This window comes from Ranitomeya imitator, chromosome 2, assembly GCF_032444005.1.
Source record: "Ranitomeya imitator isolate aRanImi1 chromosome 2, aRanImi1.pri, whole genome shotgun sequence".
NCBI classification, from domain to species: domain Eukaryota; kingdom Metazoa; phylum Chordata; class Amphibia; order Anura; family Dendrobatidae; genus Ranitomeya; species Ranitomeya imitator.
In genome coordinates, this window is record NC_091283.1 from 339,221,944 (window position 1) to 339,248,672 (window position 26,729).

Below are 26,729 nucleotides of genomic sequence, written 5' to 3' on the forward strand. Positions count from 1 at the left end.
ACACCTCTAACCCTGACACACCCCTAACCCTAATCCCAACCCTATTCCCAACTGTAAATGTAATCTAAACCCTAACTGTAACTTTAGCCCCAACCCGAACCCTAACTTTAGCCCCAACCCAAACTGTAGCCCTAACCCTAGCCCTAACCCTAGCCATAACCCTAACCCTAGCCCTAGCCCTAACCCTAACCCTAGCCCTAACCCTAGCCCTAACCCTAGCCCTAACCCTAGCCCTAACCCTAATCCTAACCCTAGCCCTAACACTAGCCCTAACCCTAACCCTAGCCCTAACCCTAATGGGAAAATGGAAATAAATACATTTTTTTAATTTTTCCTTAACTAAGGGGGTGATGAAGGGGGGTTTGATTTACTTTTATAGTGGGTTTTTTAGCGGATTTTTATGATTGGCAGCCGTCACAGACTGAAAGACGCTTTTTATTGCAAAAAATATTTTTTGCGTTACCACATTTTGAGAGCTATAATTTTTCCATATTTTGGTCCACAGAGTCATGTGAGGTCTTGTTTTTTGCGGGATGAGTTGACGTTTTTATTGGTATCATTTTCGGGCACGTGACATTTTTTGATAGCTTTTTATTCCGATTTTTGTGAGGCAGAATGACCAAAAACCAGCAATTCATGAATTTCTTTTGGGGGAGGCGTTTATACCGTTCCGCGTTTGGTAAAATTGATAAAGCAGTTTTATTCTTCGGGTCAGTACGATTACTGCGACACCTCATTTATATCATTTTTTTTGTGTTTTGGCGCTTTTATACGATAAAAACTATTTTATAGAAAAAATAATTATTTTTGCATCGCTTTATTCTCAGGACTATAACTTTTTTATTTTTTTGCTGATGATGCTGTATCACGGCTCATTTTTTTGCGGGACAAGATGACGTTTTCAGCGGTACCATGGATATTTATATCTGTCTTTTTGATCGCGTGTTATTCCACTTTTTGTTCGGCTATATGATAATAAAGCGTTGTTTTTTGCCTCGTTTTTTTTTTTTTTCCTTACGGTGTTTACTGAAGGGGTTAACTAGTGGGCCAGTTTTATAGGTCGGGCCGTTACGGACGCGGCGATACTAAATATGTGTACTTTTATTGTTTGTTTTTTTTTAATTTAGATAAAGAAATGTATTTATGGGAATAATATTTTTTTTTTTTTCATTATTTTGGAATATTTTTTTTTTTTTTTTTTTACACATTTGAAAATTTTTTTTTAAACTTTTTTACTTTGTCCCAGGGGGGGACATCACAGATCGGTGATCTGACAGTTTGCACAGCACTCTGTCAGATCACCGATCTGATAGGAGTGCAGGCTGCTTCACAGTGCCTGCTCTGAGCAGGCTCTGTGAAGCCACCTCCCTCCCTGCAGGACCCGGATCCGCGGCCATCTTGGATCCGGGGCTCGAGCAGGGAGGGAGGGAGGTAAGACCCTCGCAGCAACGTGATCACATCGCGTTGCTGCGGGGGGCTCAGGGAAGCCCGCAGGGAGCCCCCTCCCTGCGCGATGCTTCCCTGCACCGCCGGCACATCGCGATCATCTTTGATCGCGGTGTGCCAGGGGATAATGTGCCGGGGGCGGTCCGTGACCGCTCATGGCACATAGTGTCGGATGTCATCTGCGATAGGCAGCTGACACCCGGCCGCGATCGGCGGCGCTCCCCCCGTGAGCGCCGCTGATCGCGCTGGACGTACTATCCCGTCCATGGTCATGGGGGCCCACCCCACCTCGACGGGATAGTACGTCCCATGTCAGAAAGGGGTTAAAGAAGTTGTCCACAACTTGGACAACCCCTCATCATTCCTCATAAGTGGTTCTGTTAAAATAAAAACACTTATACAAAATTCCCATGCTAGTGCCATTCCAGCGATGTCGGCACTTGTGTTTCCAGAACTCATGTGAGCTTGTTACGTCCCATATACGCTGTGCCCGATCAGCGCTGGCATCACTGTCCCTACATTGGGACAAATCGAACATGAGGAAGTAGGCAGAGAGCCGCCACGGCCCTGGCTTCCTGTTGATGCTCAATACTTCTAAAGAAGAGGAGAGTGAAGCTAGCGCTGATTGGGTGCAGGGCTCGTGTAGCAACCTCATGTGAGCCTTGGAAATGCAAGTACTGACACTGCTGGAAGGGCACTAGCAAGGAAAGTGAGTTTGAGGGTTTTTGTTTTAACGAGGCCAAACATGAAGAATGACAAGGAGTTGTCCTAGTAGTGGACAACCCTTTTAAGAAAACACAATTTTCAGTTAAAACATATTCAATATTCTGAACATGAAAAAGGCTTCTCTCCCCTGTGTGAATTCTCTGATGTTTATTAAGAGTTTATTTTTGTGTATAACATTTACTACATTAAGAAAATGAAAAAGGCTCCTCTCTTACGTGAATTCTTTGGTGGCGAAGAATAGATGATTTCTTCACAAAACACTTTCCACATTCTGAACAGGAAAAGGCTTCTCCCCTGTGTGAATTCTCTGGTGCTTAACCAAACTTAATTTCTGTTTAAAACATTTCCCACATTCTGAACAGCAATAAGGCTTCTCCCCTGTGTGGGTTCTCTTGTGCTTAATAAAATTTGATTTGTGTGTAAAATATTTCCCACATTCTGAACAGGAAAAAGGCTTCTCCCCTGTGTGAATTCTCTGATGTTGAACAAAATCTGATTTCTGATTAAAACATTTCTCACATTCTGAACATGAAAAAGGCTTTTCCCCTGTGTGGGTTCTCTGGTGTCTATCAAGATGCTGTTTCCGGTTAAAACATTTCCCACATTCTGAACAGGAAAAAGGCTTCTCCCCTGTGTGAGTTCTCTGATGTTGAACAAAATCTGATTTCTGGTTAAAACATTTCTCACATTCTGAACATGAAAAAGGCTTCTCCCCTGTGTGGGTTCTCTGGTGACTAACAAGAATTGATTTCTGGTTAAAACATTTTCCACATTCTGGACATGAAAATGGCTTTTCCCTTGTGTGAGTTCTCTGGTGACTAACAAGATTTGACTTCTGGTTAAAACATTTCCCACATTGTAAACATGAAAATGGCTTCTCCCCCGTGTGGGTTCTCTGGTGGCTAACAAGATTTGAATTCTTGTTAAAACATTTCCAACACTTGGAACATGAAAATCTATTCTCTGCTGTGTGAATTTTTTGATGTTTAAGAAAAGAATTTTCAATGGGAAAACTATTTCCATATTCTGAACGAGAACATGTCTTCTTTCTTTTAAGAGCAGTTAGTTTTTTAACGCTTATTTTGTGATTTTGATTTTCCTTAGCAGTCGGTAATGAATAAGAAGACATAATCTGTTTCAAAGAGTCAGATGATAGATCTTTGCTGTGAAGGGATGGTTGTATATCTGGAGTATTGGCATTCACTTCAATTGCATCCTGTGGGATCTCAAAATCATCTGATTTAAAAATTGAAGATGTCAGCTGTCCCTCTGATTTCCTGGTACAGTCATCTGCCAAGCAGAAAACCAAATTATTACTTTTGAATAAAATATCCTTGAAATTTACATTTTTGAACATTTCTACTAAAACAGTCTGTAAAATGGCAAGTTATGTAATAATATTGAATTAACCCCTTTACCCCCAAGGGTGGTTTGCACGTTAATGACCAGGCCAATTTTTACAATTCTGACCACTGTCCCTTTATGAGGTTATAACTCCGAAACGCTTCAACGGATCTTAGCGATTCTGAGATTGTTTTCTTGTAACATATTGTACTTCATGATAGTGCTAAAATTTCTTCGATATAACTTGCGTTTATTTGTGAAAAAAACGGAAATTTGGCGAAAATTTTGAAAACTTCACAATTTTCCAAATTTGAATTTTTATTCTGTTAAACCAGAGAGTTATGTGACACAATATAGTTAATAAATAACATTTCCCACATGTCTACTTTACATCAGCACAATTTTTGAAACAAACTTTTTTTTTTCAAGGAAGTTATAAGGGTTAAAATTTGACCAGCAATTTCTCATTTTTACAACCAAATTTACAAAACCATTTTTTTTAGGGACCACCTCACATTTGAAGTCATTTTGAAGGGTCTATATGGCAGAAAATACCCAAAAGCGACACCATTCTAAAAACTGCACCCCTCAAGGTGCTCAAAACCACATTCAAGAAGTTTATTAACCCTTCAGGTGATTCACAGCAGCAGAAGCAACATGGAAGGAAAAAATTAACATTTTACTTTTTAGTCACAAAAATGATCTTTCAGCAATAATCTTTTTAATTTCCCAAGGGTAAAAAGAGAAAATGGACCTCAAAAGTTGTTGTCCAATTTATCCTGAGTACGCTGATACCCCACATGTGAGGGGGAACCACTTTTTGGGCGCATGGCAGGGCTCAGAAGGAAAGGAGCGCCGTTTGACTTTTTCAAGCTAAATTTGGCTGGAATTGAGATCGGACGCCATGTCGCGTTTGGCGACCCCCTGATGTGCCTAAACAGTGGAAACCCCCCACAAGTGACCCTATTTTGGAAACTAGACCCCCTAAGGAACTTATCTAGATGTGTCATGAGCACTTTTATCCCCCAAGTGCTTCACGAAAGTTTATAACGCCCGGGCGTGAAAAAAAAAAATCCTATTTTTTCCACAAACATGATCGTTTAGTCCCCAATTTTTTATTTTCTCAAGGGTAAAAGGAGAAATTGGACCCCAAAAGTTGTTGTCCAATTTGTCCTGAGTACGCTGATACCCCATATGTGGGGGGGACCACTGTTTGGGCGCATGGCAGGGCTCAGAAGGAAAGGAGCGCCGTTTGACTTTTTCAAGCTAAATTTGGCTGGAATTGAGATCGGACGCCATGTCGCGTTTGGCGACCCCCTGATGTGCCTAAGCAGTGGAAACCTCCCACAAATGACCCCATTTTGGAAACTAGACCCCCTAAGCAACTTATCTAGATGTGTCATGAGCACTTTTATCCCCCAAGTGCTTCACGAAAGTTTATAACGCCCGGGCGTGAAAAAAAAAAATCCTATTTTTTCCACAAACATGATCGTTTAGTCCCCAATTTTTTATTTTCTCAAGGGTAAAAGGAAAAATTGGACCCCAAAAGTTGTTGTCCAATTTGTCCTGAGTACGCTGATACCCCATATGTGGGGGGGACCACTGTTTGGGCGCATGGCAGGGCTCAGAAGGAAAGGAGCGCCGTTTGACTTTTTCAAGCTAAATTTGGCTGGAATTGAGATCGGACGCCATGTCGCGTTTGGCGACCCCCTGATGTGCCTAAACAGTGGAAACCCCCCACAAATGACCCCATTTTGGAAACTAGACCCCCTAAGGAACTTATCTAGATGTGTCATGAGCACTTTTATCCCCCAAGTTATTCACGAAAGTTTATAACGCCCGGGCGTGAAAAAAAAAATTCCTATTTTTTCCACAAACATGATCGTTTAGTCCCCAATTTTTTATTTTCTCAAGGGTAAAAGGAGAAATTGGACCCCAAAAGTTGTTGTCCAATTTGTCCTGAGTACGCTGATACCCCATATGTGGGGGGGGACCACTGTTTGGGCGCATGGCAGGGCTCAGAAGGAAAGGAGCGCCGTTTGACTTTTTCAAGCTAAATTTGGCTGGAATTGAGATCGGACGCCATGTCGCGTTTGGCGACCCCCTGATGTGCCTAAACAGTGGAAACCCCCCACAAATGACCCCATTTTGGAAACTAGACCCCCTAAGGAACTTATCTAGATGTGTCATGAGCACTTTTATCCCCCAAGTGCTTCACGAAAGTTTATAACGCCCGGGCGTGAAAAAAAAAATTCCTATTTTTTCCACAAACATGATCGTTTAGTCCCCAATTTTTTATTTTCTCAAGGGTAAAAGGAGAAATTGGACCCCAAAAGTTGTTGTCCAATTTGTCCTGAGTACGCTGATACCCCATATGTGGGGGGGGGACCACTGTTTGGGCGCATGGCAGGGCTCAGAAGGAAAGGAGCGCCGTTTGACTTTTTCAAGCTAAATTTGGCTGGAATTGAGATCGGACGCCATGTCGCGTTTGGCGACCCCCTGATGTGCCTAAACAGTGGAAACCCCCCAGAAATGACCCCATTTTGGAAACTAGACCCCCTAAGGAACTTATCTAGATGTGTCATGAGCACTTTTATCCCCCAAGTGCTTCACGAAAGTTAATAACGCCCGGGCGTGAAAAAAAAAATTCCTATTTTTTCCACAAACATGATCGTTTAGTCCCCAATTTTTTATTTTCTCAAGGGTAAAAGGAGAAATTGGACCCCAAAAGTTGTTGTCCAATTTGTCCTGAGTACGCTGATACCCCATATGTGGGGGGGGACCACTGTTTGGGCGCATGGCAGGGCTCAGAAGGAAAGGAGCGCCGTTTGACTTTTTCAAGCTAAATTTGGCTGGAATTGAGATCGGACGCCATGTCGCGTTTGGCGACCCCCTGATGTGCCTAAACAGTGGAAACCCCCCACAAATGACCCCATTTTGGAAACTAGACCCCCTAAGGAACTTATCTAGATGTGTCATGAGCACTTTTATCCCCCAAGTGCTTCACGAAAGTTTATAACGCCCGGGCGTGAAAAAAAAAATTCCTATTTTTTCCACAAACATGATCGTTTAGTCCCCAATTTTTTATTTTCTCAAGGGTAAAAGGAGAAATTGGACCCCAAAAGTTGTTGTCCAATTTGTCCTGAGTACGCTGATACCCCATATGTGGGGGGGGGACCACTGTTTGGGCGCATGGCAGGGCTCAGAAGGAAAGGAGCGCCGTTTGACTTTTTCAAGCTAACTTTGGCTGGAATTGAGATCGGACGCCATGTCGCGTTTGGCGACCCCCTGATGTGCCTAAACAGTGGAAACCCCCCACAAGTGACCCCATTTTGGAAACTAGACCCCCTAAGGAACTTATCTAGATGTGTCATGAGCACTTTTATCCCCCAAGTGCTTCACGAAAGTTTATAACGCCCGGGCGTGAAAAAAAAAATTCCTATTTTTTTCCACAAACATGATCGTTTAGTCCCCAATTTTTTATTTTCTCAAGGGTAAAAGGAGAAATTGGACCCCAAAAGTTGTTGTCCAATTTGTCCTGAGTACGCTGATACCCCATATTTGGGGGGAACCACTGTTTGGGCGTATGGCAGGGCTCAGAAGGAAAGGAGCGCCGTTTGACTTTTTCAAGCTAACTTTGGCTGGAATTGAGATCGGACGCCATGTCGCGTTTGGAGAGCCCATGATGTGCCTAAACAGTGGAAACCCCCCACAAGTGACCCCATTTTGGAAACTAGACCCTCTAAGGAACTTATCTAGTTGTGTGGTGAGAATTTTGAACCCCCACGTGCTTCACTAAAGTATATAATGCCCAGGCGTGAAAATAAAAAATCCTATTTTTTCCTACAAAAATGATATTTTAGTCCCCAATTTTTAATTTTCCCAAGGGTACCAGGAGAAATTGGAACCCAAAAGTTGTTGTCCAATTTGTCCTGAGTACGCTGATACCCCATATGTGGGGAGGAACTACTGTTTGGGCACACGTTGGGGCTCGAAAGGGAAGTAGTGACGTTTTGGAATGCAGACTTTGATGGAATGTTCTGCTGGCATCATGTTCCATTTGCAGAGCCCCTGATGTGACTAAACAGTAGAAACCCCCCACAAGTGACCCCATTTTGGAAACTGTACCCCCTAAGGAACTTATCTAGTTGTGTGGTGAGAATTTTGAACCCCCACGTGCTTCACTAAAGTTTATAATGCCCAGGCGTGAAAATAAAAAATCCTATTTTTTCCCACAAAAATGATATTTTAGTCCCCAATTTTTAATTTTCCCAAGGGTACCAGGAGAAATTGGACCCCAAAAGTTGTTGTCCAATTTGTCCTGAGTACGCTGATACCCCATATGTGGGGAGGAACTACTGTTTGGGCACACGTTGGGGCTCGAAAGGGAAGTAGTGACGTTTTGGAATGCAGACTTTGATGGAATGTTCTGCTGGCATCATGTTCCATTTGCAGAGCCCCTGATGTGACTAAACAGTAGAAACCCCCCACAAGTGACCCCATTTTGGAAACTGTACCCCCTAAGGAACTTATCTAGGTGTTTGGTGAGAAATTTGAACCCCCACGTGCTTCACTAAAGTTTATAATGCCCAGGCGTGAAAATAAAAAATCCTATTTTTTCCAACAAAAATGATATTTTAGTCCCCAATTTTTAATTTTCCCAAAGGTAACAGGAGAAATTGGACATCAAAAGTTGTTGTCCAAATTGTCCTGATTACGCTGGTACGCCATATGTGGGAAAAAACTGTTTAGGCACACGTTGGGGCTCGAAAGGGAAGTTGTGACGTTTTGGAATGCAGAAATTGTCTGCGGTCGTCATGTTCCGTTTGCAGAGCCCCTGATGTGCCTAAACAGTAAAAAAAAACCACAAGTGACATCATTTTGGAACCTAGACCCCCCCCAAGGAACTTATCTAGATGTGCCCCCTTTTTGGAACTAATGTACGCTTTCTTGTAAAGTAAATTAGTAGTGCATGGAGGTGTGGTACAATCTGAAGCAATCCTTCATACACAGGCCAGGTTTTTCGGGGCAGGTGTCGCATTGATAAATGGTGTCCTTGCGTATTCCCCTTTTGTAACACACTCGGCACCTTTTTTGCGGCTTACCTTTTCTGCCGGTTGGCGGGACCACCCCCGGAAAATGCTGGCCTGGTACGATACGAGCACCTTCAGTTCCGGAAGTACTGGGGCCCTCTCCTTCCGGAGTACCAAATATCAGGGCCTTAACCACTACCTCCTGGAACTGAAGGTACGACGTATCGGTGTGGCGTGCACATCGTAACAGCAGGAAAGCGTTGAGCATTGCCATTTGTACGATGTGGACGGCCAACTTTTTGTACCACACCTTGGCCTTTCTCAAAGCACTGTATGGTTGGAGGAGTTGATCAGAGAGATCAACCCCCCCCATGCTTTTGTTGTAGCCCAGTACACAGTCCGGTTTGCAGACCTGTGTAGAGGTACCCCGTACAGTGCTGAGGGCTCTGCCATCACCATGTATGGTGGTCAAGAGAAGGACATCCCTCTTGTCCTTGTACTTGACCACCAGCAGGTGGTCGCTACATTGGGCCTTGCTCTCACCTTTTCTGAGCATCTGCCGAAGTAGCGTCTTTGGGAGGCCTCTCTGATTTTTGCGCACAGTACCGCAGGCTGCGGTACCTCGCGCAGAGAGGGATTTGTAGAGTGGGATGCTGGTATAAAAGTTATCAGTATAGAGGTGATAACCTTTATCCAGCAGTGGGTGCACCAAATCCCACACGATCTTCCCACTCACTCCCAGGACAGGAGGACACTCAGGGGGTTCAATCCTGCTGTCCTTCCCTTCATACACTCTAAACCTGTGGATGTACCCTGAGGCACTCTCACACAGCTTGTAGAGTTTGATTCCGTACCTGGCCCTTTTGTTGGGCAGGTATTGACGGAATCCGAGCCGCCCCTTAAAATGGACCAAGGACTCATCCACGCAGATGTCCCTTTTGGGCACGTACACTTCAGAAAACTTTTTGTTGAAGTGTTCGATGACCGGCCGAACTTTGAACAGACGGTCAAAGTTGGGGTCATCTCGTGCGGGACACTGTGCATTATCGGAATAATGCAGGAATTTATGGATGGCCTCAAAACGTCTCCGAACCATGGCCATTCGGAATACTGGAGTGTTATATAAAACATCTACACTCCAATATTGCCGCATTTCTGGCTTCTTCACGATCCCCATGTGGAGGACCAGGCCCCAAAACTGCATCATTTCAACTGCGTCTACAGGAGACCAGTTGGAAAATGATGTACCGGGGTTTTGCTCCAAAAATTGACGAGCATACAAATTAGTTTGCTCCACCATGAGGTTAATAAAATCCTCAGAGAAAAAGACTTTGAAAAAGTCTGTTTCTGTGAGGCCCGTGGTGTCAAACTTGATTCCTGATTCTGCCACAAAATCAGGAATCAGTGGCTCGTAATTTTCGGGGGGCGAGGTCCATGTGGGTTCCGCAGTGGGGAGCGCTGGTTCAGGAGTGGTGGGGGCTGCCTCATCTTCTGTCCTGGGGCGTCTGCGTGGTGGTTCCGCAGGACCCGAGGAGGAAGAGGAGGAGGAGGAGGAAGAGGATGAAGAATCAGAAAAGTGAAGAAAAGTGGGATCCTCTCCCTCGCTATCAGTGTCGGAGGCAAGGAAAGCATATGCCTCCTCCAATGAATAGCGCTGTTGGGACGAACGGGACGAGCGGGACATTTTTGTGTGAATATGGTGATTGGGTGCACTTTATTGATAACTGTATGTGTATGTGTGGGGGGATAGTGATTTGTTCAAACTTATCTGAAAAGAAAATGCTAAAAGGAGAAGAAAAACCTGTAAAAAAAAAAAAAAAGGCAGGCACAAACTCTGATAAGAGAACTGCGTCACTTATCAAAGTTTGGCGGCTGCGGGATGTGTGTACGGAGGTTGCGCAAAAAGGCTGAAGGGAAAAAAGCGAGCGCGAGAGTTGATCGGTGAACTGCGTCACCAATCAACGCTCGGCGGCTGTTAAATGGGCGCACGGAAGGAGGTGCAAAGGGGGGTAAAAAGAGGGGGAAGGGAGATGGGGTGGAAGTGGGGATTGGGCAGGGATCAGTGATCAAAACGTACGGTTGTAGTCAGGTGGCGCAAAAGGGGGGTGAAAAAAAAAAAAAGGAAAACGGCAGGCACAAACTCTGATAAGTGAACTGCGTCACTTATCAAACTTTGGCGGCTGCGGAATGTGTGTACGGAGTTGGCGCAACGGGGGTGAGGGAAAAAAAGCGAGCGCGAGCGTTGATCGGTGAACTGCGTCACCAATCAACGTTCGGTGGCTGTTAAATGGGCGCACGGAAGGAGGTGCAAAGGGGGGTAAAAAGAGGGGGAAGGGAGATGGGGGTGGAAGTGGGGATTGGGCAGGGATCAGTGATCAAAACGTACGGTTGTAGTCAGGTGGCGCAAAAGGGGGGTGAAAAAAAAAAAAAGGAAAACGGCAGGCACAAACTCTGATAAGTGAACTGCGTCACTTATCAAACTTTGGCGGCTGCGGAATGTGTGTACGGAGTTGGCGCAACGGGGGTGAGGGAAAAAAAGCGAGCGCGAGCGTTGATCGGTGAACTGCGTCACCAATCAACGCTCGGCGGCTGTTAAATGGGCGCACGGAAGGAGGTGCAAAGGGGGGTAAAAAGAGGGGGAAGGGAGATGGGGGTGGAAGTGGGGATTGGGCAGGGATCAGTGATCAAAACGTACGGTTGTAGTCAGGTGGCGCAAAAGGGGGGTGAAAAAAAAAAAAAGGAAAACGGCAGGCACAAACTCTGATAAGTGAACTGCGTCACTTATCAAACTTTGGCGGCTGCGGAATGTGTGTACGGAGTTGGCGCAACGGGGGCGAGGGAAAAAAAGCCAGCGCGAGCGTTGATCGGTGAACTGCGTCACCAATCAACGCTCGGCGGCTACTAAATGTGCGCACGGAGGCGGCACAAATGGGGGTGGAGGGGGTAAAAAGAGGGGGAAGGGGGGATTGGGGTGGATGAACGGGGATTGGGGTGGATGAACGGGGATTGGGCAGGGATCAGGGATAAAACTTACGTTTAGTTGTCTTCTTTCTTTAGCAGGGATTGTGGTGCTACAGGCTGCTGTGGCACCACAATACCCAGCACGGCAGGGAGATCCAGGCACAAAATCCAGCAGGGAGATCCAGCAGTATGACCGCTCTGTAGGAATCCTCAGCTAGAATGAGGACCCTGCAGAGCGGTCATACACAGATCAGGCAGGTGACACAGACAGGTCACAGAGCGGTCATGCTGCTGCTGTGACCTGTCATTGGTGGGATCGACCATAACATCGATCCTACCAATCAGAGCTTTCCTGGTGACCTGGCTGTGACCTGCCTAGGATCGGATCTGTTCGCGCCATCCTAGGCAGGTCACAGCCAGGTCACCTGCAGGGCACAGAGCGGTCACAGCGTGATCGCCGCTGCGCCCTGTGATTGGCGCGATCGACGATGACATCGATCGCGCCAATCGGCTCCTGCAGGCCCTGCTGGGCCTGCACTGTGTCCTATCCTAGGATCGGTGCTATTAGAGCACCGATCCACGCAGGTTCCGGCAGGGCACAGCGCGGTAATACCGCGCGGTGCCCTGCGATTGGCGCGATCGATGCGATCGGCGATCGCGCCAATCCGGGGTGTTCTTGCCGGTGCCTGGCGTTGCCAGGCACCGGACCTAGGATCGAGTACATCAGTACTCGATCCTAGCCTGTGACCTCATTGTTTCAGCCGCTCCGATTGGCTGAAACAATGAGAATGGCTGTGATTGGCTGTTCAGAATTGAACAGCCAATCACAGCGATCGAGAGGGCGGGTGGGCGGCGACAATGCCCTGGATGCCGAGGCCATCTCCCCCCAGGTGAGATGGCGTCGGAATTTTAATGCGATCACCGCGACTTCGATACCGCGGTATCGCATTAAAGGGCAGGACGTACTATCCCGTCAAGGGTCAGATAGGCCCAGGGCACCTCGACGGGATAGTACGTCCAAGGTCACAGAGGGGTTAATCACTAAAAACAATGACAGTTCACAGTCTAATTGAAAACCTTATAAAATGAACTAGTAGAGCGTGTCAAAATAGTCACTACTCCTATAGATTAATTCACCGTGGGTTATAATTTCCAAAATGGAGTAACTTTATGGGAATTTCAATTGTTTTCATGTTCTGACATTTTTTCATACTAGGGCTTTTTCAAATGGTGTGTCCCATTTTCTCTGGGACTTGCTCCTTCGACGTCTGCGTCTGTCATCAGGCACCGTCTTATTCATTCTGCAGCCGGCACTGGTGATGTAGGAGACATCGGAACCAAAAGCTCTGGTCAGTACAGGCTCTGTCTAGCCATTAAGATTAAGGTGCCTGGGACATGTAGTACCATCCAGTCTGACAGCATAGATGTACAGTGGGGCAAAAAAGTATTTAGTCAGTCAGCAATAGTGCAAGTTCCACCACTTAAAAAGATGAGAGGCGTCTGTAATTTACATCATAGGTAGACCTCAACTATGGGAGACAAACTGAGAAAAAAAAATCCAGAAAATCACATTGTCTGTTTTTTTATCATTTTATTTGCATATTATGGTGGAAAATAAGTATTTGGTCAGAAACAAACAATCAAGATTTCTGGCTCTCACAGACCTGTAACTTCTTCTTTAAGAGTCTCCTCTTTCCTCCACTCATTACCTGTAGTAATGGCACCTGTTTAAACTTGTTATCAGTATAAAAAGACACCTGTGCACACCCTCAAACAGTCTGACTCCAAACTCCACTATGGTGAAGACCAAAGAGCTGTCAAAGGACACCAGAAACAAAATTGTAGCCCCACTGTATGTGCTATCCAGCCGAAGTAATCTACTCTTTACTTCAGCCAATTTGAAAGTATCACACCCCACTAAAACTCAAACCATATTGCTGGAAGCTGCCAGATACAGCCTTGTTCTCCTCTGGTTCAGTCCTCTGCTCAGCTGCTGGCTTGTGTATTTGTATCCTGTTGTGATCCTGGCCTATTTAATGACTACTGTTGTATCTTCTGATTTTGTATTTTCTCTGCCCTCCCGGTTGTGACCCAGCTACTTGACTACTCTTCTTTACATCTCACACCACCAAACAGCTAGTAAGTTTAGAACTCAGGCATTTGGAAGAGACAATGAAAACCTTCTTTTAAAGAACTGCTTGGGAGTTGAAGATGTCCCAAATTCTCAAGGGATTCGTGGCAGCTCTTTTTTTTCTTTGGTCCAGCAAGAGATAATGTCTGTCTCTTGCTGGCAGTTTATTTTAGGCTCATCAGCGGATGTTGGTTGGTAACCACTCGCAACTCCATTTATATAGTTACATGAAATATCAGCTGATCATTGGTTATAGAGTTTTCTTCTAGGCAGACAAGCTAGGGGCGTGGAGATTGCCCGTGACAGTGGTATTGCTGCTGTTGGAATTCTGTTATCCTGGTGCTGTTTACTCTGCTACTGTAGAGCTTAGCACAGCAGACTCTAAGCTGAGTAGTATCCTTTATGGCTGTCCCTTGTTTGTGTCCCCCCCATGTTATAACATGTGCAGTGGTGAGGCTAGCAACCTTGCCGGCCAGTGCACTAGCCTGGGTTAGTAGAGGTGACAGTCGGGAGGAAATAAGCATGTGACGGTGGCAGGGAGGGGGGGGGGGGAAGACCCGCATAGGGCATTAGGGAGGCTTAGGGACAGGCACAGGTTGGTGTCAGGAGGTGTCCCATCCCCCGCTCTTGAATGTTAGGGCCTTCCTCTCCTTTTCCCATTGCTTTGTACTTATATGCTGTTGTCCGCCGGACATTTTCATGTCCGAGAGTAATAGCAGACTCACATAAGTGAGGCATACTAATCCCACCACAAATCATACGAAATAAAAAAAACTGTAAACAAATAGGTATAGAATACAAAAAAACATGTTACATACCCAACAAGGACTTATGTCCAAAACTAAACTGAGCTGCAATAATTTATGGTGAACCATTGGGGCTACTATGAGTTCTAACCAGTAGAGTAGAGAAAGTATTAGTGCCCCCTGTTTCAGGAGAAATTGTGCAGAAATCAGAATTCATTAGGATTGAAAATATAATGGAATTTAAGACGTGGAGTGAATCCATGAAACTAGGACTCATGCCATGTCAACACGTCTCCTGCAGGCGTGAATACACTGGGGGAAAAAAGTATTTGATACACTGACGATTTTTGCAAGTTTTCTCACCTACTAAAAATTGAGAAGTCTCTGTAATTGACCTCTGTAATTGCAACAAAGGTTTCTGTACCAAATATTAAGTTCTGTTTTTATATTGTATCAAATACTTATTTCATGCAATAAAATGCAACTTAATTATGTAAAAATCATACAATGTAATTTTTCTGGATTTTTTAAAATTCTGTCTCTCATAGTTGAAGTGTACCTACCATACCAAGATAGTGACGAGGGGGCCATGTATACCAGGATAAGGGGGCCATATATACCAGGACAGGGGATACTAAGTACAGAATTGATCACAATTTTTGCTTCAATTTTTTTTATTTTTGTTTCCTCCACTAAAACCAAGGTACGTCTTATGGTCTGTTACATCTTATAGTTAGAAAAATACGGTAAATCTGAGAGTTTGTAAATTAAGTGTATAACATTTTCTACTATATAATTGTCTAAGGGTCACTTCCGTCTTTCTGTCTGTCCTTCTGTCTGTCACGGATATTCATTGGTTGCGGCCTCTGTCTGTCATGGAATCCAAGTCGCTGATTGGTCGTGGCAAAACGCCCACGACCATTGCCACGAAAAATCAGCGACGGGCGCAGTCCGGCAGCAACATGGCCGCTCCTTCCTCCCCGCAGTCAGTGCCTGCTCCGTACTCCCCTCCAGTCAGCCCTCACACAGGGTTAATGGCAGCGCTAATGGACCGCGTTGTGTCACGGTGTAACGCACTCCATTAACGCAGCTATTAACCCTGTGTGACCAACTTTTTTACTATTGAGGCTGCCTATGCAGCCTCAATAGTAAAAAGATCTAATGTTAAATATAGTAAATAAAAAAAATCATCATATACTCACATTCCGGCGCCTTTCCCGCTCCTCGCGATGCTCCGGTGACCACTCCATGCAAGCGGCAGGTTCCGGTGGAAAGAATGGTATGTGACAAGGACCTGCCATGACGTCACGGTCATGTGACCGCGACGTCATCACAGGTCCTGCGCCCATACCAACCCTGGGACCGGAAGCTGCCGCATGCACCGCACACAGGGCCAGGACTTCAACGGAGGGCGAGTATATGTTTATTTTTTATTTTAAGTCTGTATACTACATAGCTATGTGCTGTATACTCCGTCGCTGTGCAATATACTATGTGGCTGGGCAATATACTACATGGCTCTGTGCTGTATACTCCGTTGCTGTGCAATCTACTATGTGGCTGGGCAATATACTACGTGGCTGGGCAATATACTACGTGACTGGGCAATATACTACGTGGCTGGGCAATATACTACGTGGCTGGGCAATATAGTACGTGGCTGGGCAATATACTACGTAGCTGGGCAATATACTACGTGGGCTGTGCAATATACTACGCGGGCTGTGCAATATACTACGTGGCTGGGCAATATACTACGTGGCTGGGCAATATACTACGTGCCTGGGCAATATACTACGAGGACATGCATATTCTAGAATACCCGATGCGTTAGAACCGGGCCACCATCTAGTATTGTATAATTGTAGATGTAAAAAATAAAAAAAAATTAGAAAAAAAAATTACAGACCTCTCCATTCTTTGTAGATGGGAAAACTTGCAAAATTGTCAGTGTACCAAATAATTATTTTCCCCACTGAATGTGTGTGACACTTGCAGTGAGACACGTGTGTGTAATCCCTGCTGCTCGTGTCTCTGAACAGACATTCACAGCAGACCTGAATGAATCCCTTGATGCACTACCCCGGACTACAACTACCAGTAGACATTGCTCCTCTCTGCATGATAGGGGAGGAGAAGCAGCAGTGCAAGAGACTGATTGGGGGAGCAAGCTGAGCAACAAGGGATGGAGACCAGTGGACATGAGGGTGTCAGCCATTACTGAGGAGAGACCAGAACACCACAATAGCAGAGCCCAGTGTGAAGACTGATGCCTTTGCTAATCCCTGTGTAATTACACCAGAACCTCAGACTAGCCAGATAGTCCGGGAATGCTCTCCTCCCCCTGGCTTCACAGAAAGAAGGTGATTTCTGCCTGCCATTCCTAAGGGAGTGGATCCTGAAGCTCAATGCTGGAATACAGTGTGACTACAGAACCGCTACGTCAAAGAGGGAGTAGATTGCTGGGGATTGTGGTTCCACTGTGGACAGATATATATAAAAACTTTCTATAAGGAATCCTTGCTGAGACTGATGGTTCCACACGCTCCATCACCCGCGGCAACCAGGCCCCAAAAGTGAACGGTGTTGTTTTCTTAGGCTGCAGCCATTCATTGTTAAGCAGTTTTAGCTAGGAGTGTTTGTTGCTATTTAAAGGGAAAGTGTCATCCCTAACTTTCACGTTAACTGCAAATCCTTAACCGATTCTCTGTGCGTGTAAATTGTGAATACTGTTTGTTTTATTATTACTTGCCATCCCCCTTACCATATTTATCATTTACCTTTCTCCTCCATAAACCTATTTAAGTTTTCATCCACATCTCCTTGTGAGTATATACTGAGTGTGTACAGGGGTTTCTGGAGTCGACCCCTGGCAGAAGAGGAAGACCCTCCTGCATCCCACTACAACTCCCAGCAAGATTCGGGTGAAGGCACTGAGCTATATTGAGGTGAGAACTACCAAACACCCTGCCCCCAGAGGAAGCTAAAGGGTGTGTTACAGTGGAGGCACTGCTGAGATAAACAAAACAGGTAGATCCATTATGGAAATTTTAACTGAAGCACAAGTGTTCATGTGGTGTGGGGAAATGAGCGGGGCAATGGAACGCAGCTTTGCAATATGTGGTGAACTCACCGATGAAGAGGTACTACAGAGGGTGGAGCGATTCGAGGAAGTTGTTAACCCCCGAGTGGTTGACCAATGGAAGGAGGGGGGCAATCATCAGCGGCTCTGATTACTACGGAAAGGACCTTAGCACAGGAGTACTTCCCATTAGTCGTTACTGTGCCTTTAAAACATGGGCGCCATGGAAAATCCCCTGGCTTGAGAGGCCTGCAACAGAGTCATCACGTCCAGAGTCAAGCACGCAGCCCAGAGGGTTTAGTGGAAGTTCACCTCCCACCCCTGCTCAGGACAAGCTGGAAGAAACTGACGTTGTAGTTGTGGTGGTGGCAGCCATGGAGAAGTTAGTCACCTGTTGTGAATTCTGTGGCTGAATTCACTCCTGTGGTCACAAGTGGTACTGCAGCTTCTGAGCTTCCTCCCTCAGGTGTTCTGGTGAGCTCGTTAACTGCTTCATTACTTAACTCCGCCTGATGCTGCTATCCTTGCTCCTTGTCAATGTTTCAGTGTTGGATCTGAGCTTCTCCTGGTTGTTCCTGTGACCTGCTGCTCTGTATAGCTAAGTGCTTTTTGTTTTTTTGTTGCTTTTTTTCTGTCCAGCTTGTCTTTTGTTTTGTTGGAAGCTCCGAGACGCAAAGGGTGTACCGCCGTGCCGTTAGTTCGGCACGGTAGTTTTTTTTTTGCCCCCTTTGCGTGGTTTTGCTTTAGGGTTTTTTGTAGACTGCAAAGTTCGCTTTACTGTCCTCGCTCTGTCCTAGAATATCGGGCCCCACTTTGCTGAATCTATTTCATCCCTACGTTTTGTCTTTTCATCTTACTCACAGTCATTATATGTGGGGGGCTGCCTTTTCCTTTGGGGAATTTCTCTGGGGCAAGTCAGGCCTATTTTTCTATCTTCAGGCTAGCTAGTTTCTTAGGCTGTGCCGAGTTGCCTAGGTAGTTGTTAGGCGCAATCCACAGCCGCTTTTAGTTGTGTTTAGGATAGGATCAGGTGTGCAGTCTACAGAGTTTCCACGTCTCAGAGCTCGTTCTTGTATTTTTGGGTATTTGTCAGATCACTGTGTGCGCTCTGATCGCTAAGCACACTGTGTTTCTGGATTGCCTTCATAACACCTGTCATTAGCAAACATAACAGTACAAGGAGCCTAACTAATGATTCTCAATAGAGGGAAAGAAAAAGTTCTGACATAATTTTTTTTTTTTTTCTGCTTTGTGTTCACTTTTTTTTTTCCCCTAGACATTTGGGTGATTCTGGACACAGGTGTGGACATGGATATTCAGGGTCTGTGCTCTTCAATGGATAATCTCGTTATAAATGTACAAAAAATTCAAGATACTATTGATCAGAAATCTATGTTAGAACCAAGAATTCCTATTCCTGATTTGTTTTTTTGGAGATAGAACTAAGTTTCTAAGTTTCAAAAATAATTGTAAGCTATTTCTGGCCTTGAAACCTCATTCTTCTGGTAATCCTATTCAACAGGTTTTGATTATTATTTCTTTTTTGCGCGGCGACCCTCAAGACTGGGCATTTTCTCTTGCGCCAGGAGACCCTGCATTGAGTAGTGTCGATGCGTTTTTCCTGGCGCTCGGATTGCTGTACTAATTCAGTGGATCAGGCTGAGAAAAATTTGCTGGCTTTGTGCCAGGGTCAGGATGATATAGAAGTATATTGTCAGAAATTTAGGAAATGGTCAGTACTCACTCAGTGGAATGAATCTGCGCTGGCAGCTTTGTTCAGAAGGGGTCTCTCTGAGGCTCTTAAGGATGTCATGGTGGGATTTCCTATGCCTGCTGGTTTGAATGAGTCTTTGTCTTTGGCCATTCAGATCGGTCGACGCTTGCGCGAGCGTAAATCTGTGCACCATTTGGCGGTACTGCCTGAGGTTAAACCTGAGCCTATGCAGTGCGATAGGACTATGACTAGAGTTGAACGGCAGGAATACAGACGTCTGAATGGTCTGTGTTTCTACTGTGGTGATTCCACTCATGCTATTTCTGATTGTCCTAAGCGCACTAAGCGGTCCGCTAGGTCTGCCGTCATTGGTACTGTACAGTCCAAATTCCTTCTGTCCATTACCTTGATATACTCTTTGTCGTCGTTTTCTGTCATGGCGTTTGTGGATTCGGGCGCTGCCCTGAATCTGATGGATTTGGATTATGCTAAACGTTGTGGGTTTTTCTTGGAGCCTTTGCGGTGTCCTATTCCATTGAGAGGAATTGATGCTACACCTTTGGCCAAGAATAAACCTCAATACTGGGCCCAGCTGACCATGTGCATGGCTCCTGCACATCAGGAAGTTATTCGCTTTCTGGTGTTGCATAATCTGCATGATGTGGTCGTGTTGGGGTTGCCATGGCTACAAACCCATAATCCAGTATTGGATTGGAATTCCATGTCGGTATCCAGCTGGGGTTGTCAGGGGGTACATGGTGATGTTCCATTTTTGTCGATTTCGTCATCCACCCCTTCTGAGGTCCCAGAGTTCTTGTCTGATTATCAGGATGTATTTGAAGAGCCCAAGTCCGATGCTCTACCTCCGCATAGGGATTGTGATTGTGCTATCAATTTGATTCCTGGTTGTAAATTCCCTAAAGGTCGATTATTTAATTTATCCGTGCCCGAACACGCCGCTATGCGCAGTTATGTGAAGGAATCCCTGGAGAAGGGACATATTCGCCCATCGTCATCACCACTGGGAGCAGGGTTCTTCTTTGTAGCCAAGAAGGATGGTTCGCTGAGACCGTGTATTGATTACCGCCTTCTTAATAAGATCACTGTTAAATTTCAGTATCCCTTGCCATTGTTATCTGACTTGTTTGCTCGGATTAAGGGGGCTAGTTGGTTCACTAAGATAGATCTTCGTGGTGCGTATAATCTGGTGAGAATCAGGCAAGGAGATGAATGGAAAACTGCATTCAATACGCCCGAGGGTCATTTTGAGTATCTAGTGATGCCGTTCGGACTTGCCAATGCTCCATCTGTGTTTCAGTCTTTTATGCATGACATCTTCCGTGAGTATCTGGATAACTTCCTGATTGTTTACTTGGATGACATTTTGATCTTCTCAGATGATTGGGAGTCTCATGTGAAGCAGGTCAGAATGGTTTTTCAGGTCCTGCGTGCTAACTCTTTGTTTGTGAAGGGATCAAAGTGTCTCTTCGGTGTGCAGAAAGTTTCATTTTTGGGGTTCATCTTTACCCCTTCTACTATCGAGATGGATCCAGTTAAGGTCCAAGCCATCCAGGATTGGATTCAGCCGACATCTCTGAAAAGTCTGCAAAAGTTCCTGGGCTTTGCTAATTTTTATCGTCGCTTCATCTGTAATTTTTCTAGCATTGCCAAACCATTGACCGATTTGACCAAGAAGGGTGCTGATTTGGTTAATTGGTCTTCTGCTGCTGTGGAAGCTTTTCAGGAGTTGAAGCGTCGTTTTTGTTCTGCCCCTGTGTTGTGTCAGCCAGATGTTTCTCTTCCGTTCCAGGTCGAGGTTGATGCTTCTGAGATTGGAGCAGGGGCGGTTTTGTCACAGAGAGGTTCTGATTGCTCAGTGATGAAACCATGTGCTTTCTTTTCCAGGAAGTTTTCGCCCGCTGAGCGTAATTATGATGTGGGCAATCGAGAGTTGCTGGCCATGAAGTGGGCATTCGAGGAGTGGCGTCATTGGCTTGAAGGAGCTAAGCATCGCGTGGTGGTATTGACTGATCATAAGAACTTGACTTATCTCGAGTCTGCCAAGCGCTTGAATCCTAGACAGGCCCGTTGGTCGTTATTTTTTGCCCGCTTCGACTTTGTGATTTCGTACCTTCCGGGCTCTAAAAATGTGAAGGCGGATGCTCTGTCTAGGAGTTTTGTGCCCGACTCTCCGGGTTTATCTGAGCCAGCGGGTATCCTCAAGGAAGGAGTCATTGTGTCTGCCATCTCCCCTGATTTGCGGCGGGTGCTGCAAAAATTTCAGGCGAATAAACCTGATCGTTGTCCAGCAGAGAAACTGTTCGTCCCTGATAGGTGGACTAATAAACTTATCTCTGAACTTCATTGTTCGGTGTTGGCTGGTCATCCTGGAATCTTTGGTACCAGAGAGTTAGTGGCTAGATCCTTCTGGTGGCCATCTCTGTCACGGGATGTACGTACTTTTGTGCAGTCCTGTGGGATTTGTGCTAGGGCTAAGCCCTGCTGTTCTCGTGCCAGTGGGTTGCTTTTGCCCTTGCCGGTCCCAAAGAGGCCTTGGACACATATTTCGATGGATTTCATTTCTGACCTTCCCGTTTCTCAAAAGATGTCAGTCATTTGGGTGGTCTGTGATCGCTTTTCTAAAATGGTCCATCTGGTGCCCTTGGCTAAATTGCCTTCCTCCTCTGATTTGGTACCTTTGTTCTTTCAGCATGTGGTTCGGTTGCATGGCATTCCTGAGAATATTGTTTCTGACAGAGGTTCCCAGTTTGTTTCAAGGTTTTGGCGAGCCTTTTGTGGTAGGATGGGCATTGACCTATCCTTTTCCTCGGCTTTCCATCCTCAGACTAATGGCCAGACCGAACGAACCAATCAGACCTTGGAAACATATCTGAGATGTTTTGTTTCTGCAGACCAGGATGATTGGGTGTCCTTTTTGCCGTTGGCTGAGTTCGCCCTTAATAATCGGGCCAGCTCGGCTACCTTGGTTTCTCCATTTTTTTGCAATTCTGGGTTCCATCCTCGTTTCTCTTCAGGACAGGTTGAGTCTTCGGACTGTCCTGGTGTGGATTCTGTGGTGGATAGGTTGCAGCAGATCTGGACTCAGGTAGTGGACAATTTGATCTTGTCCCAGGAGAAAGCTCAACTTTTCGCTAATCGCAGACGCCGTGTGGGTACCCGACTTCGTGTTGGGGATCTGGTTTGGTTATCTTCTCGTCATATTCCTATGAAGGTTTCCTCTCCTAAATTTAAACCTCGTTTTATTGGTCCGTATAGGATTTCTGAGGTTCTCAATCCTGTGTCTTTTCGTTTGACCCTCCCAGACTCCTTTTCCATACATAATGTATTCCATAGGTCATTGTTGCGGAGATACGTGGCACCTATGGTTCCATCTGTTGAGCCTCCTGCCCCGGTTTTGGTGGAGGGGGAATTGGAGTATATTGTGGAGAAGATTTTGGATTCTCGTGTTTCTAGACGGAAACTCCAGTATCTGGTTAAATGGAAGGGTTATGCTCAGGAAGATAATTCCTGGGTTTTTGCCTCTGATGTTCATGCTTCCGATCTTGTTCGTGCCTTTCATGCGGCTCATCCTGGTCGGCCTGGGGGCTCTGGTGAGGGTTCGGTGACCCCTCCTCAAGGGGGGGGGGTACTGTTGTGAATTCTGTGGCTGAATTCACTCCTGTGGTCACAAGTGGTACTGCAGCTTCTGAGCTTCCTCCCTCAGGTGTTCTGGTGAGCTCGTTAACTGCTTCATTACTTAACTCCGCCTGATGCTGCTATCCTTGCTCCTTGTCAATGTTTCAGTGTTGGATCTGAGCTTCTCCTGGTTGTTCCTGTGACCTGCTGCTCTGTATAGCTAAGTGCTTTTTGTTTTTTTGTTGCTTTTTTTCTGTCCAGCTTGTCTTTTGTTTTGTTGGAAGCTCTGAGACGCAAAGGGTGTACCGCCGTGCCGTTAGTTCGGCACGGTGGTTTTTTTTGCCCCCTTTGCGTGGTTTTGCTTTAGGGTTTTTTGTAGACTGCAAAGTTCGCTTTACTGTCCTCGCTCTGTCCTAGAATATCGGGCCCCACTTTGCTGAATCTATTTCATCCCTACGTTTTGTCTTTTCATCTTACTCACAGTCATTATATGTGGGGGGCTGCCTTTTCCTTTACCTTTTCGTCTACAGAGTTTCCACGTCTCAGAGCTCGTTCTTGTATTTTTGGGTATTTGTCAGATCACTGTGTGCGCTCTGATCGCTAAGCACACTGTGTTTCTGGATTGCCTTCATAACACCTGTCATTAGCAAACATAACAGTCACCCAGTTTGCTAAGTTGTAGCAAAAAAAGGGGCCTTTCAACATTTGAGAACCTTTTCAGGTGTCACTCCAACCCTAGCTGGTGAAGAGGGGTATGATACATAGAAGGGTGTTGCTCTGCAGTACCTGAGTGGCAATGCACTGAGGCAGCAAAGAAGCAGAGAATTGTGGAGGTCCCGCTATGGAAATGGTACAGGCTGTTTGGAGAAGCCAGCCAGAAATGACTTCTAAAGACTACATTACGGTTCTAGAAGATGCTTTTGGGTCCCCAGAGGATGCCACAGATACTTTATAAACTTCGCACTACTTACCAGGAGCCAGATGAGAGGATGTCAGATTACCTCTATCAACTTGATAAGCTGGTGCATAGAATATATAGAATATTATCCAAGGGCGGAATTAGGACCGAACAAGTCGACCAGTGCCGTCTAGATCAAGTGCTGCGAGGAGCCTTGACTCACGATCCCATTGCCCAACGACTGAGGTGTTGTCACGACACAGCTTTCAGGTGACCCTGGATCAGGGGCTCCCTCCCTGTCCCTAAAACTAGGGGGCTCTCTAGCTCACCCTGCTTTCCAGAATACTTCAGATGGCGAAGATGCCAGGGCCTCCATCCTTGCCTTATCTCCTAAGTTAGCCCTCTGTCTGTTCTCTTCCCCCACCCAGGGAAGAGGGACACTACTGTGCACCGTAGTACACCAACCGGATAAACAAGGTAACACAAACAAGGGTTAACAGAAAGCTCCAGGCATACAAAATATTCACTCACATGTAAAAGGAATGAACCGGGGTATGGAGGTAGAGGAATAAACAAAAACAGAGAAGGATAAGGAATTACCCCTGTAAAGCTGCAGTAGTATCGTACGCAGTGAAGAAGCAGTGACCCACAAATTCAAACAAAAGTCTCTTTTAATGTGTTTCTTCACAGCATTAAAGTCCAATTCACATAAATGCATATAACTTCAGTGGATCTTATCAGTGACCAGTTTACACCAGTTCAAAGCAATACATATCACATGGCTTTAGATTTGTGGTCCCTAAACAGGCCAGACTTCCCTTGTCCAGTTTCCCTGGGCGACCGCACGCCATCTCACAGTCTCTATATGTCTCCATACACACAGCCTCATATGTTGCAGACACTACACACGCCAGCCCTCCTCTGACTAGTTCTCGTGGGTGTCCTGCATCGCTGTATCACAGTCTCTTTACAGACTCTTTACTCACACAGTCGTACACAGTTCAGAATATCCTCCGGATAGCAGCCGGGCACCATATCCACCTGTTTGCAATCGTTGCACATGCTAGTCCTCTTTCGGGTACAGGACATCCACCTCTGGGCACAGGACTGTCCACATCCGACTCATTCGGGCACAGGACATCCACCTCTGGGCACAGGACTGTCCACATCCGACTCCTTCGGGTACAGGACATCCACCTCCAGGCACAGGACTGTCCACATCCAACTCCTCCGGGTACAGGACATCCACCTCCGGGCACAGGACTGTCCGCATCCGAGATCAGTACCATGGACGACTTGCATCTCTGTGTATAAAGATCACTGCACCCGTACAAGAGAAAGGTATGCTTGCAAGTGGAAGTTTATTTATAGTGGTTATGAGGTCAAGCGACTGGTAAATTTTTAAAATTTACCAGTCGCTTGACCTCATAACCACTATAAATAAACTTCCACTTGCAAGCATACCTTTCTCTTGTACGTGTGCAGTGATCTTTATATTCAGTGACTTTGGAACTATTGGTTCCCTTCACTAGCACCGTCACCCTCACCTCAGTTGAGTGCTAGCCATCATAAACTTTTGCATCTCTGTGTACGCTGCGGGTGCCAGGCTATTCAGCTGCCCTGGGTGCTGGCTCTGCTGGCCTCCATGCACTCTGCAGACCAGCACACACCAGACTGACACTGACGTGCACCTCGCACACCTGGCCTGACCTGGCCAGACACCTGACACCCCCAAACCCCTTACTGTAGGGTTTTTAAACACACACAAACCTGTGGCCTTCAGCCACCTGGAAAACCCAGACCGGAGATCCGTGACTCTCATGCACACCTATGGACTTCATCCGTCTGCATGCACATTCTGGGGAGAACAAACAGCGCCCCCTAGCTGTATCAGAGGCCACAGCCTAACACCCCGCATACAAACTGAGCAACAGTCACCAAACCAGGGATTCAAGCTTCAGGAGGCTAATTTGCATATTCCAGGTGCCTTCTGGGAGAAGCGAAGTCTCCCTAAGCTAGAAGATCGTTGGGTACAGCCGGGACCAGCTGCTTCGAAAGCATCACCAAACCAGGGATTCAAGCTTCAGGAGGCTAATTTGCATATTCCAGGTGCCTTCTGGGAGAAGCGAAGTCTCCCTAAGCTAGAAGATCGTTGGGTACAGCCGGGACCAGCTGCTTCGAAAGCATCACCAAACCAGGGATTCAAGCTTCAGGAGGCTAATTTGCATATTCCAGGTGCCTTCTGGGAGAAGCGAAGTCTCCCTAAGCTAGAAGATCGTTGGGTACAGCCGGGACCAGCTGCTTCGAAAGCATCACCAAACCAGGGATTCAAGCTTCAGGAGGCTAATTTGCATATTCCAGGTGCCTTCTGGGAGAAGCGAAGTCTCCCTAAGCTAGAAGATCGTTGGGTACAGCCGGGACCAGCTGCTTCGAAAGCATCACCAAACCAGGGATTCAAGCTTCAGGAGGCTAATTTGCATATTCCAGGTGCCTTCTGGGAGAAGCGAAGTCTCCCTAAGCTAGAAGATCGTTGGGTACAGCCGGGACCAGCTGCTTCGAAAGCATCACCAAACCAGGGATTCAAGCTTCAGGAGGCTAATTTGCATATTCCAGGTGCCTTCTGGGAGAAGCGAAGTCTCCCTAAGCTAGAAGATCGTTGGGTACAGCCGGGACCAGCTGCTTCGAAAGCATCACCAAACCAGGGATTCAAGCTTCAGGAGGCTAATTTGCATATTCCAGGTGCCTTCTGGGAGAAGCGAAGTCTCCCTAAGCTAGAAGATCGTTGGGTACAGCCGGGACCAGCTGCTTCGAAAGCATCACCAAACCAGGGATTCAAGCTTCAGGAGGCTAATTTGCATATTCCAGGTGCCTTCTGGGAGAAGCGAAGTCTCCCTAAGCTGGAAGATCGTTGGGTACAGCCGGGACCAGCTGCTTCGAAAGCATCACCAAACCAGGGATTCAAGCTTCAGGAGGCTAATTTGCATATTCCAGGTGCCTTCTGGGAGAAGCGAA

At 46.1% G+C, this 26,729-nt stretch overlaps 1 protein-coding gene across 1 annotated transcript in view; it reads right to left on the reverse strand.

Annotated features, from left to right (window-relative positions):
• Positions 1 to 2,151: 2,151 nt before the first annotated feature.
• Positions 2,152 to 26,729, reverse strand: part of LOC138663657 (oocyte zinc finger protein XlCOF22-like) — a 71,986-nt gene continuing 47,408 nt past the window's right edge. Inside the window, exon 7 of the mRNA XM_069749938.1 lies at positions 2,152 to 3,462. Coding sequence (XP_069606039.1) covers positions 2,423 to 3,462 — 1,040 coding nt within the window. The 3' untranslated portion in view covers positions 2,152 to 2,422. The remainder of the gene's footprint in view (positions 3,463 to 26,729) is intronic.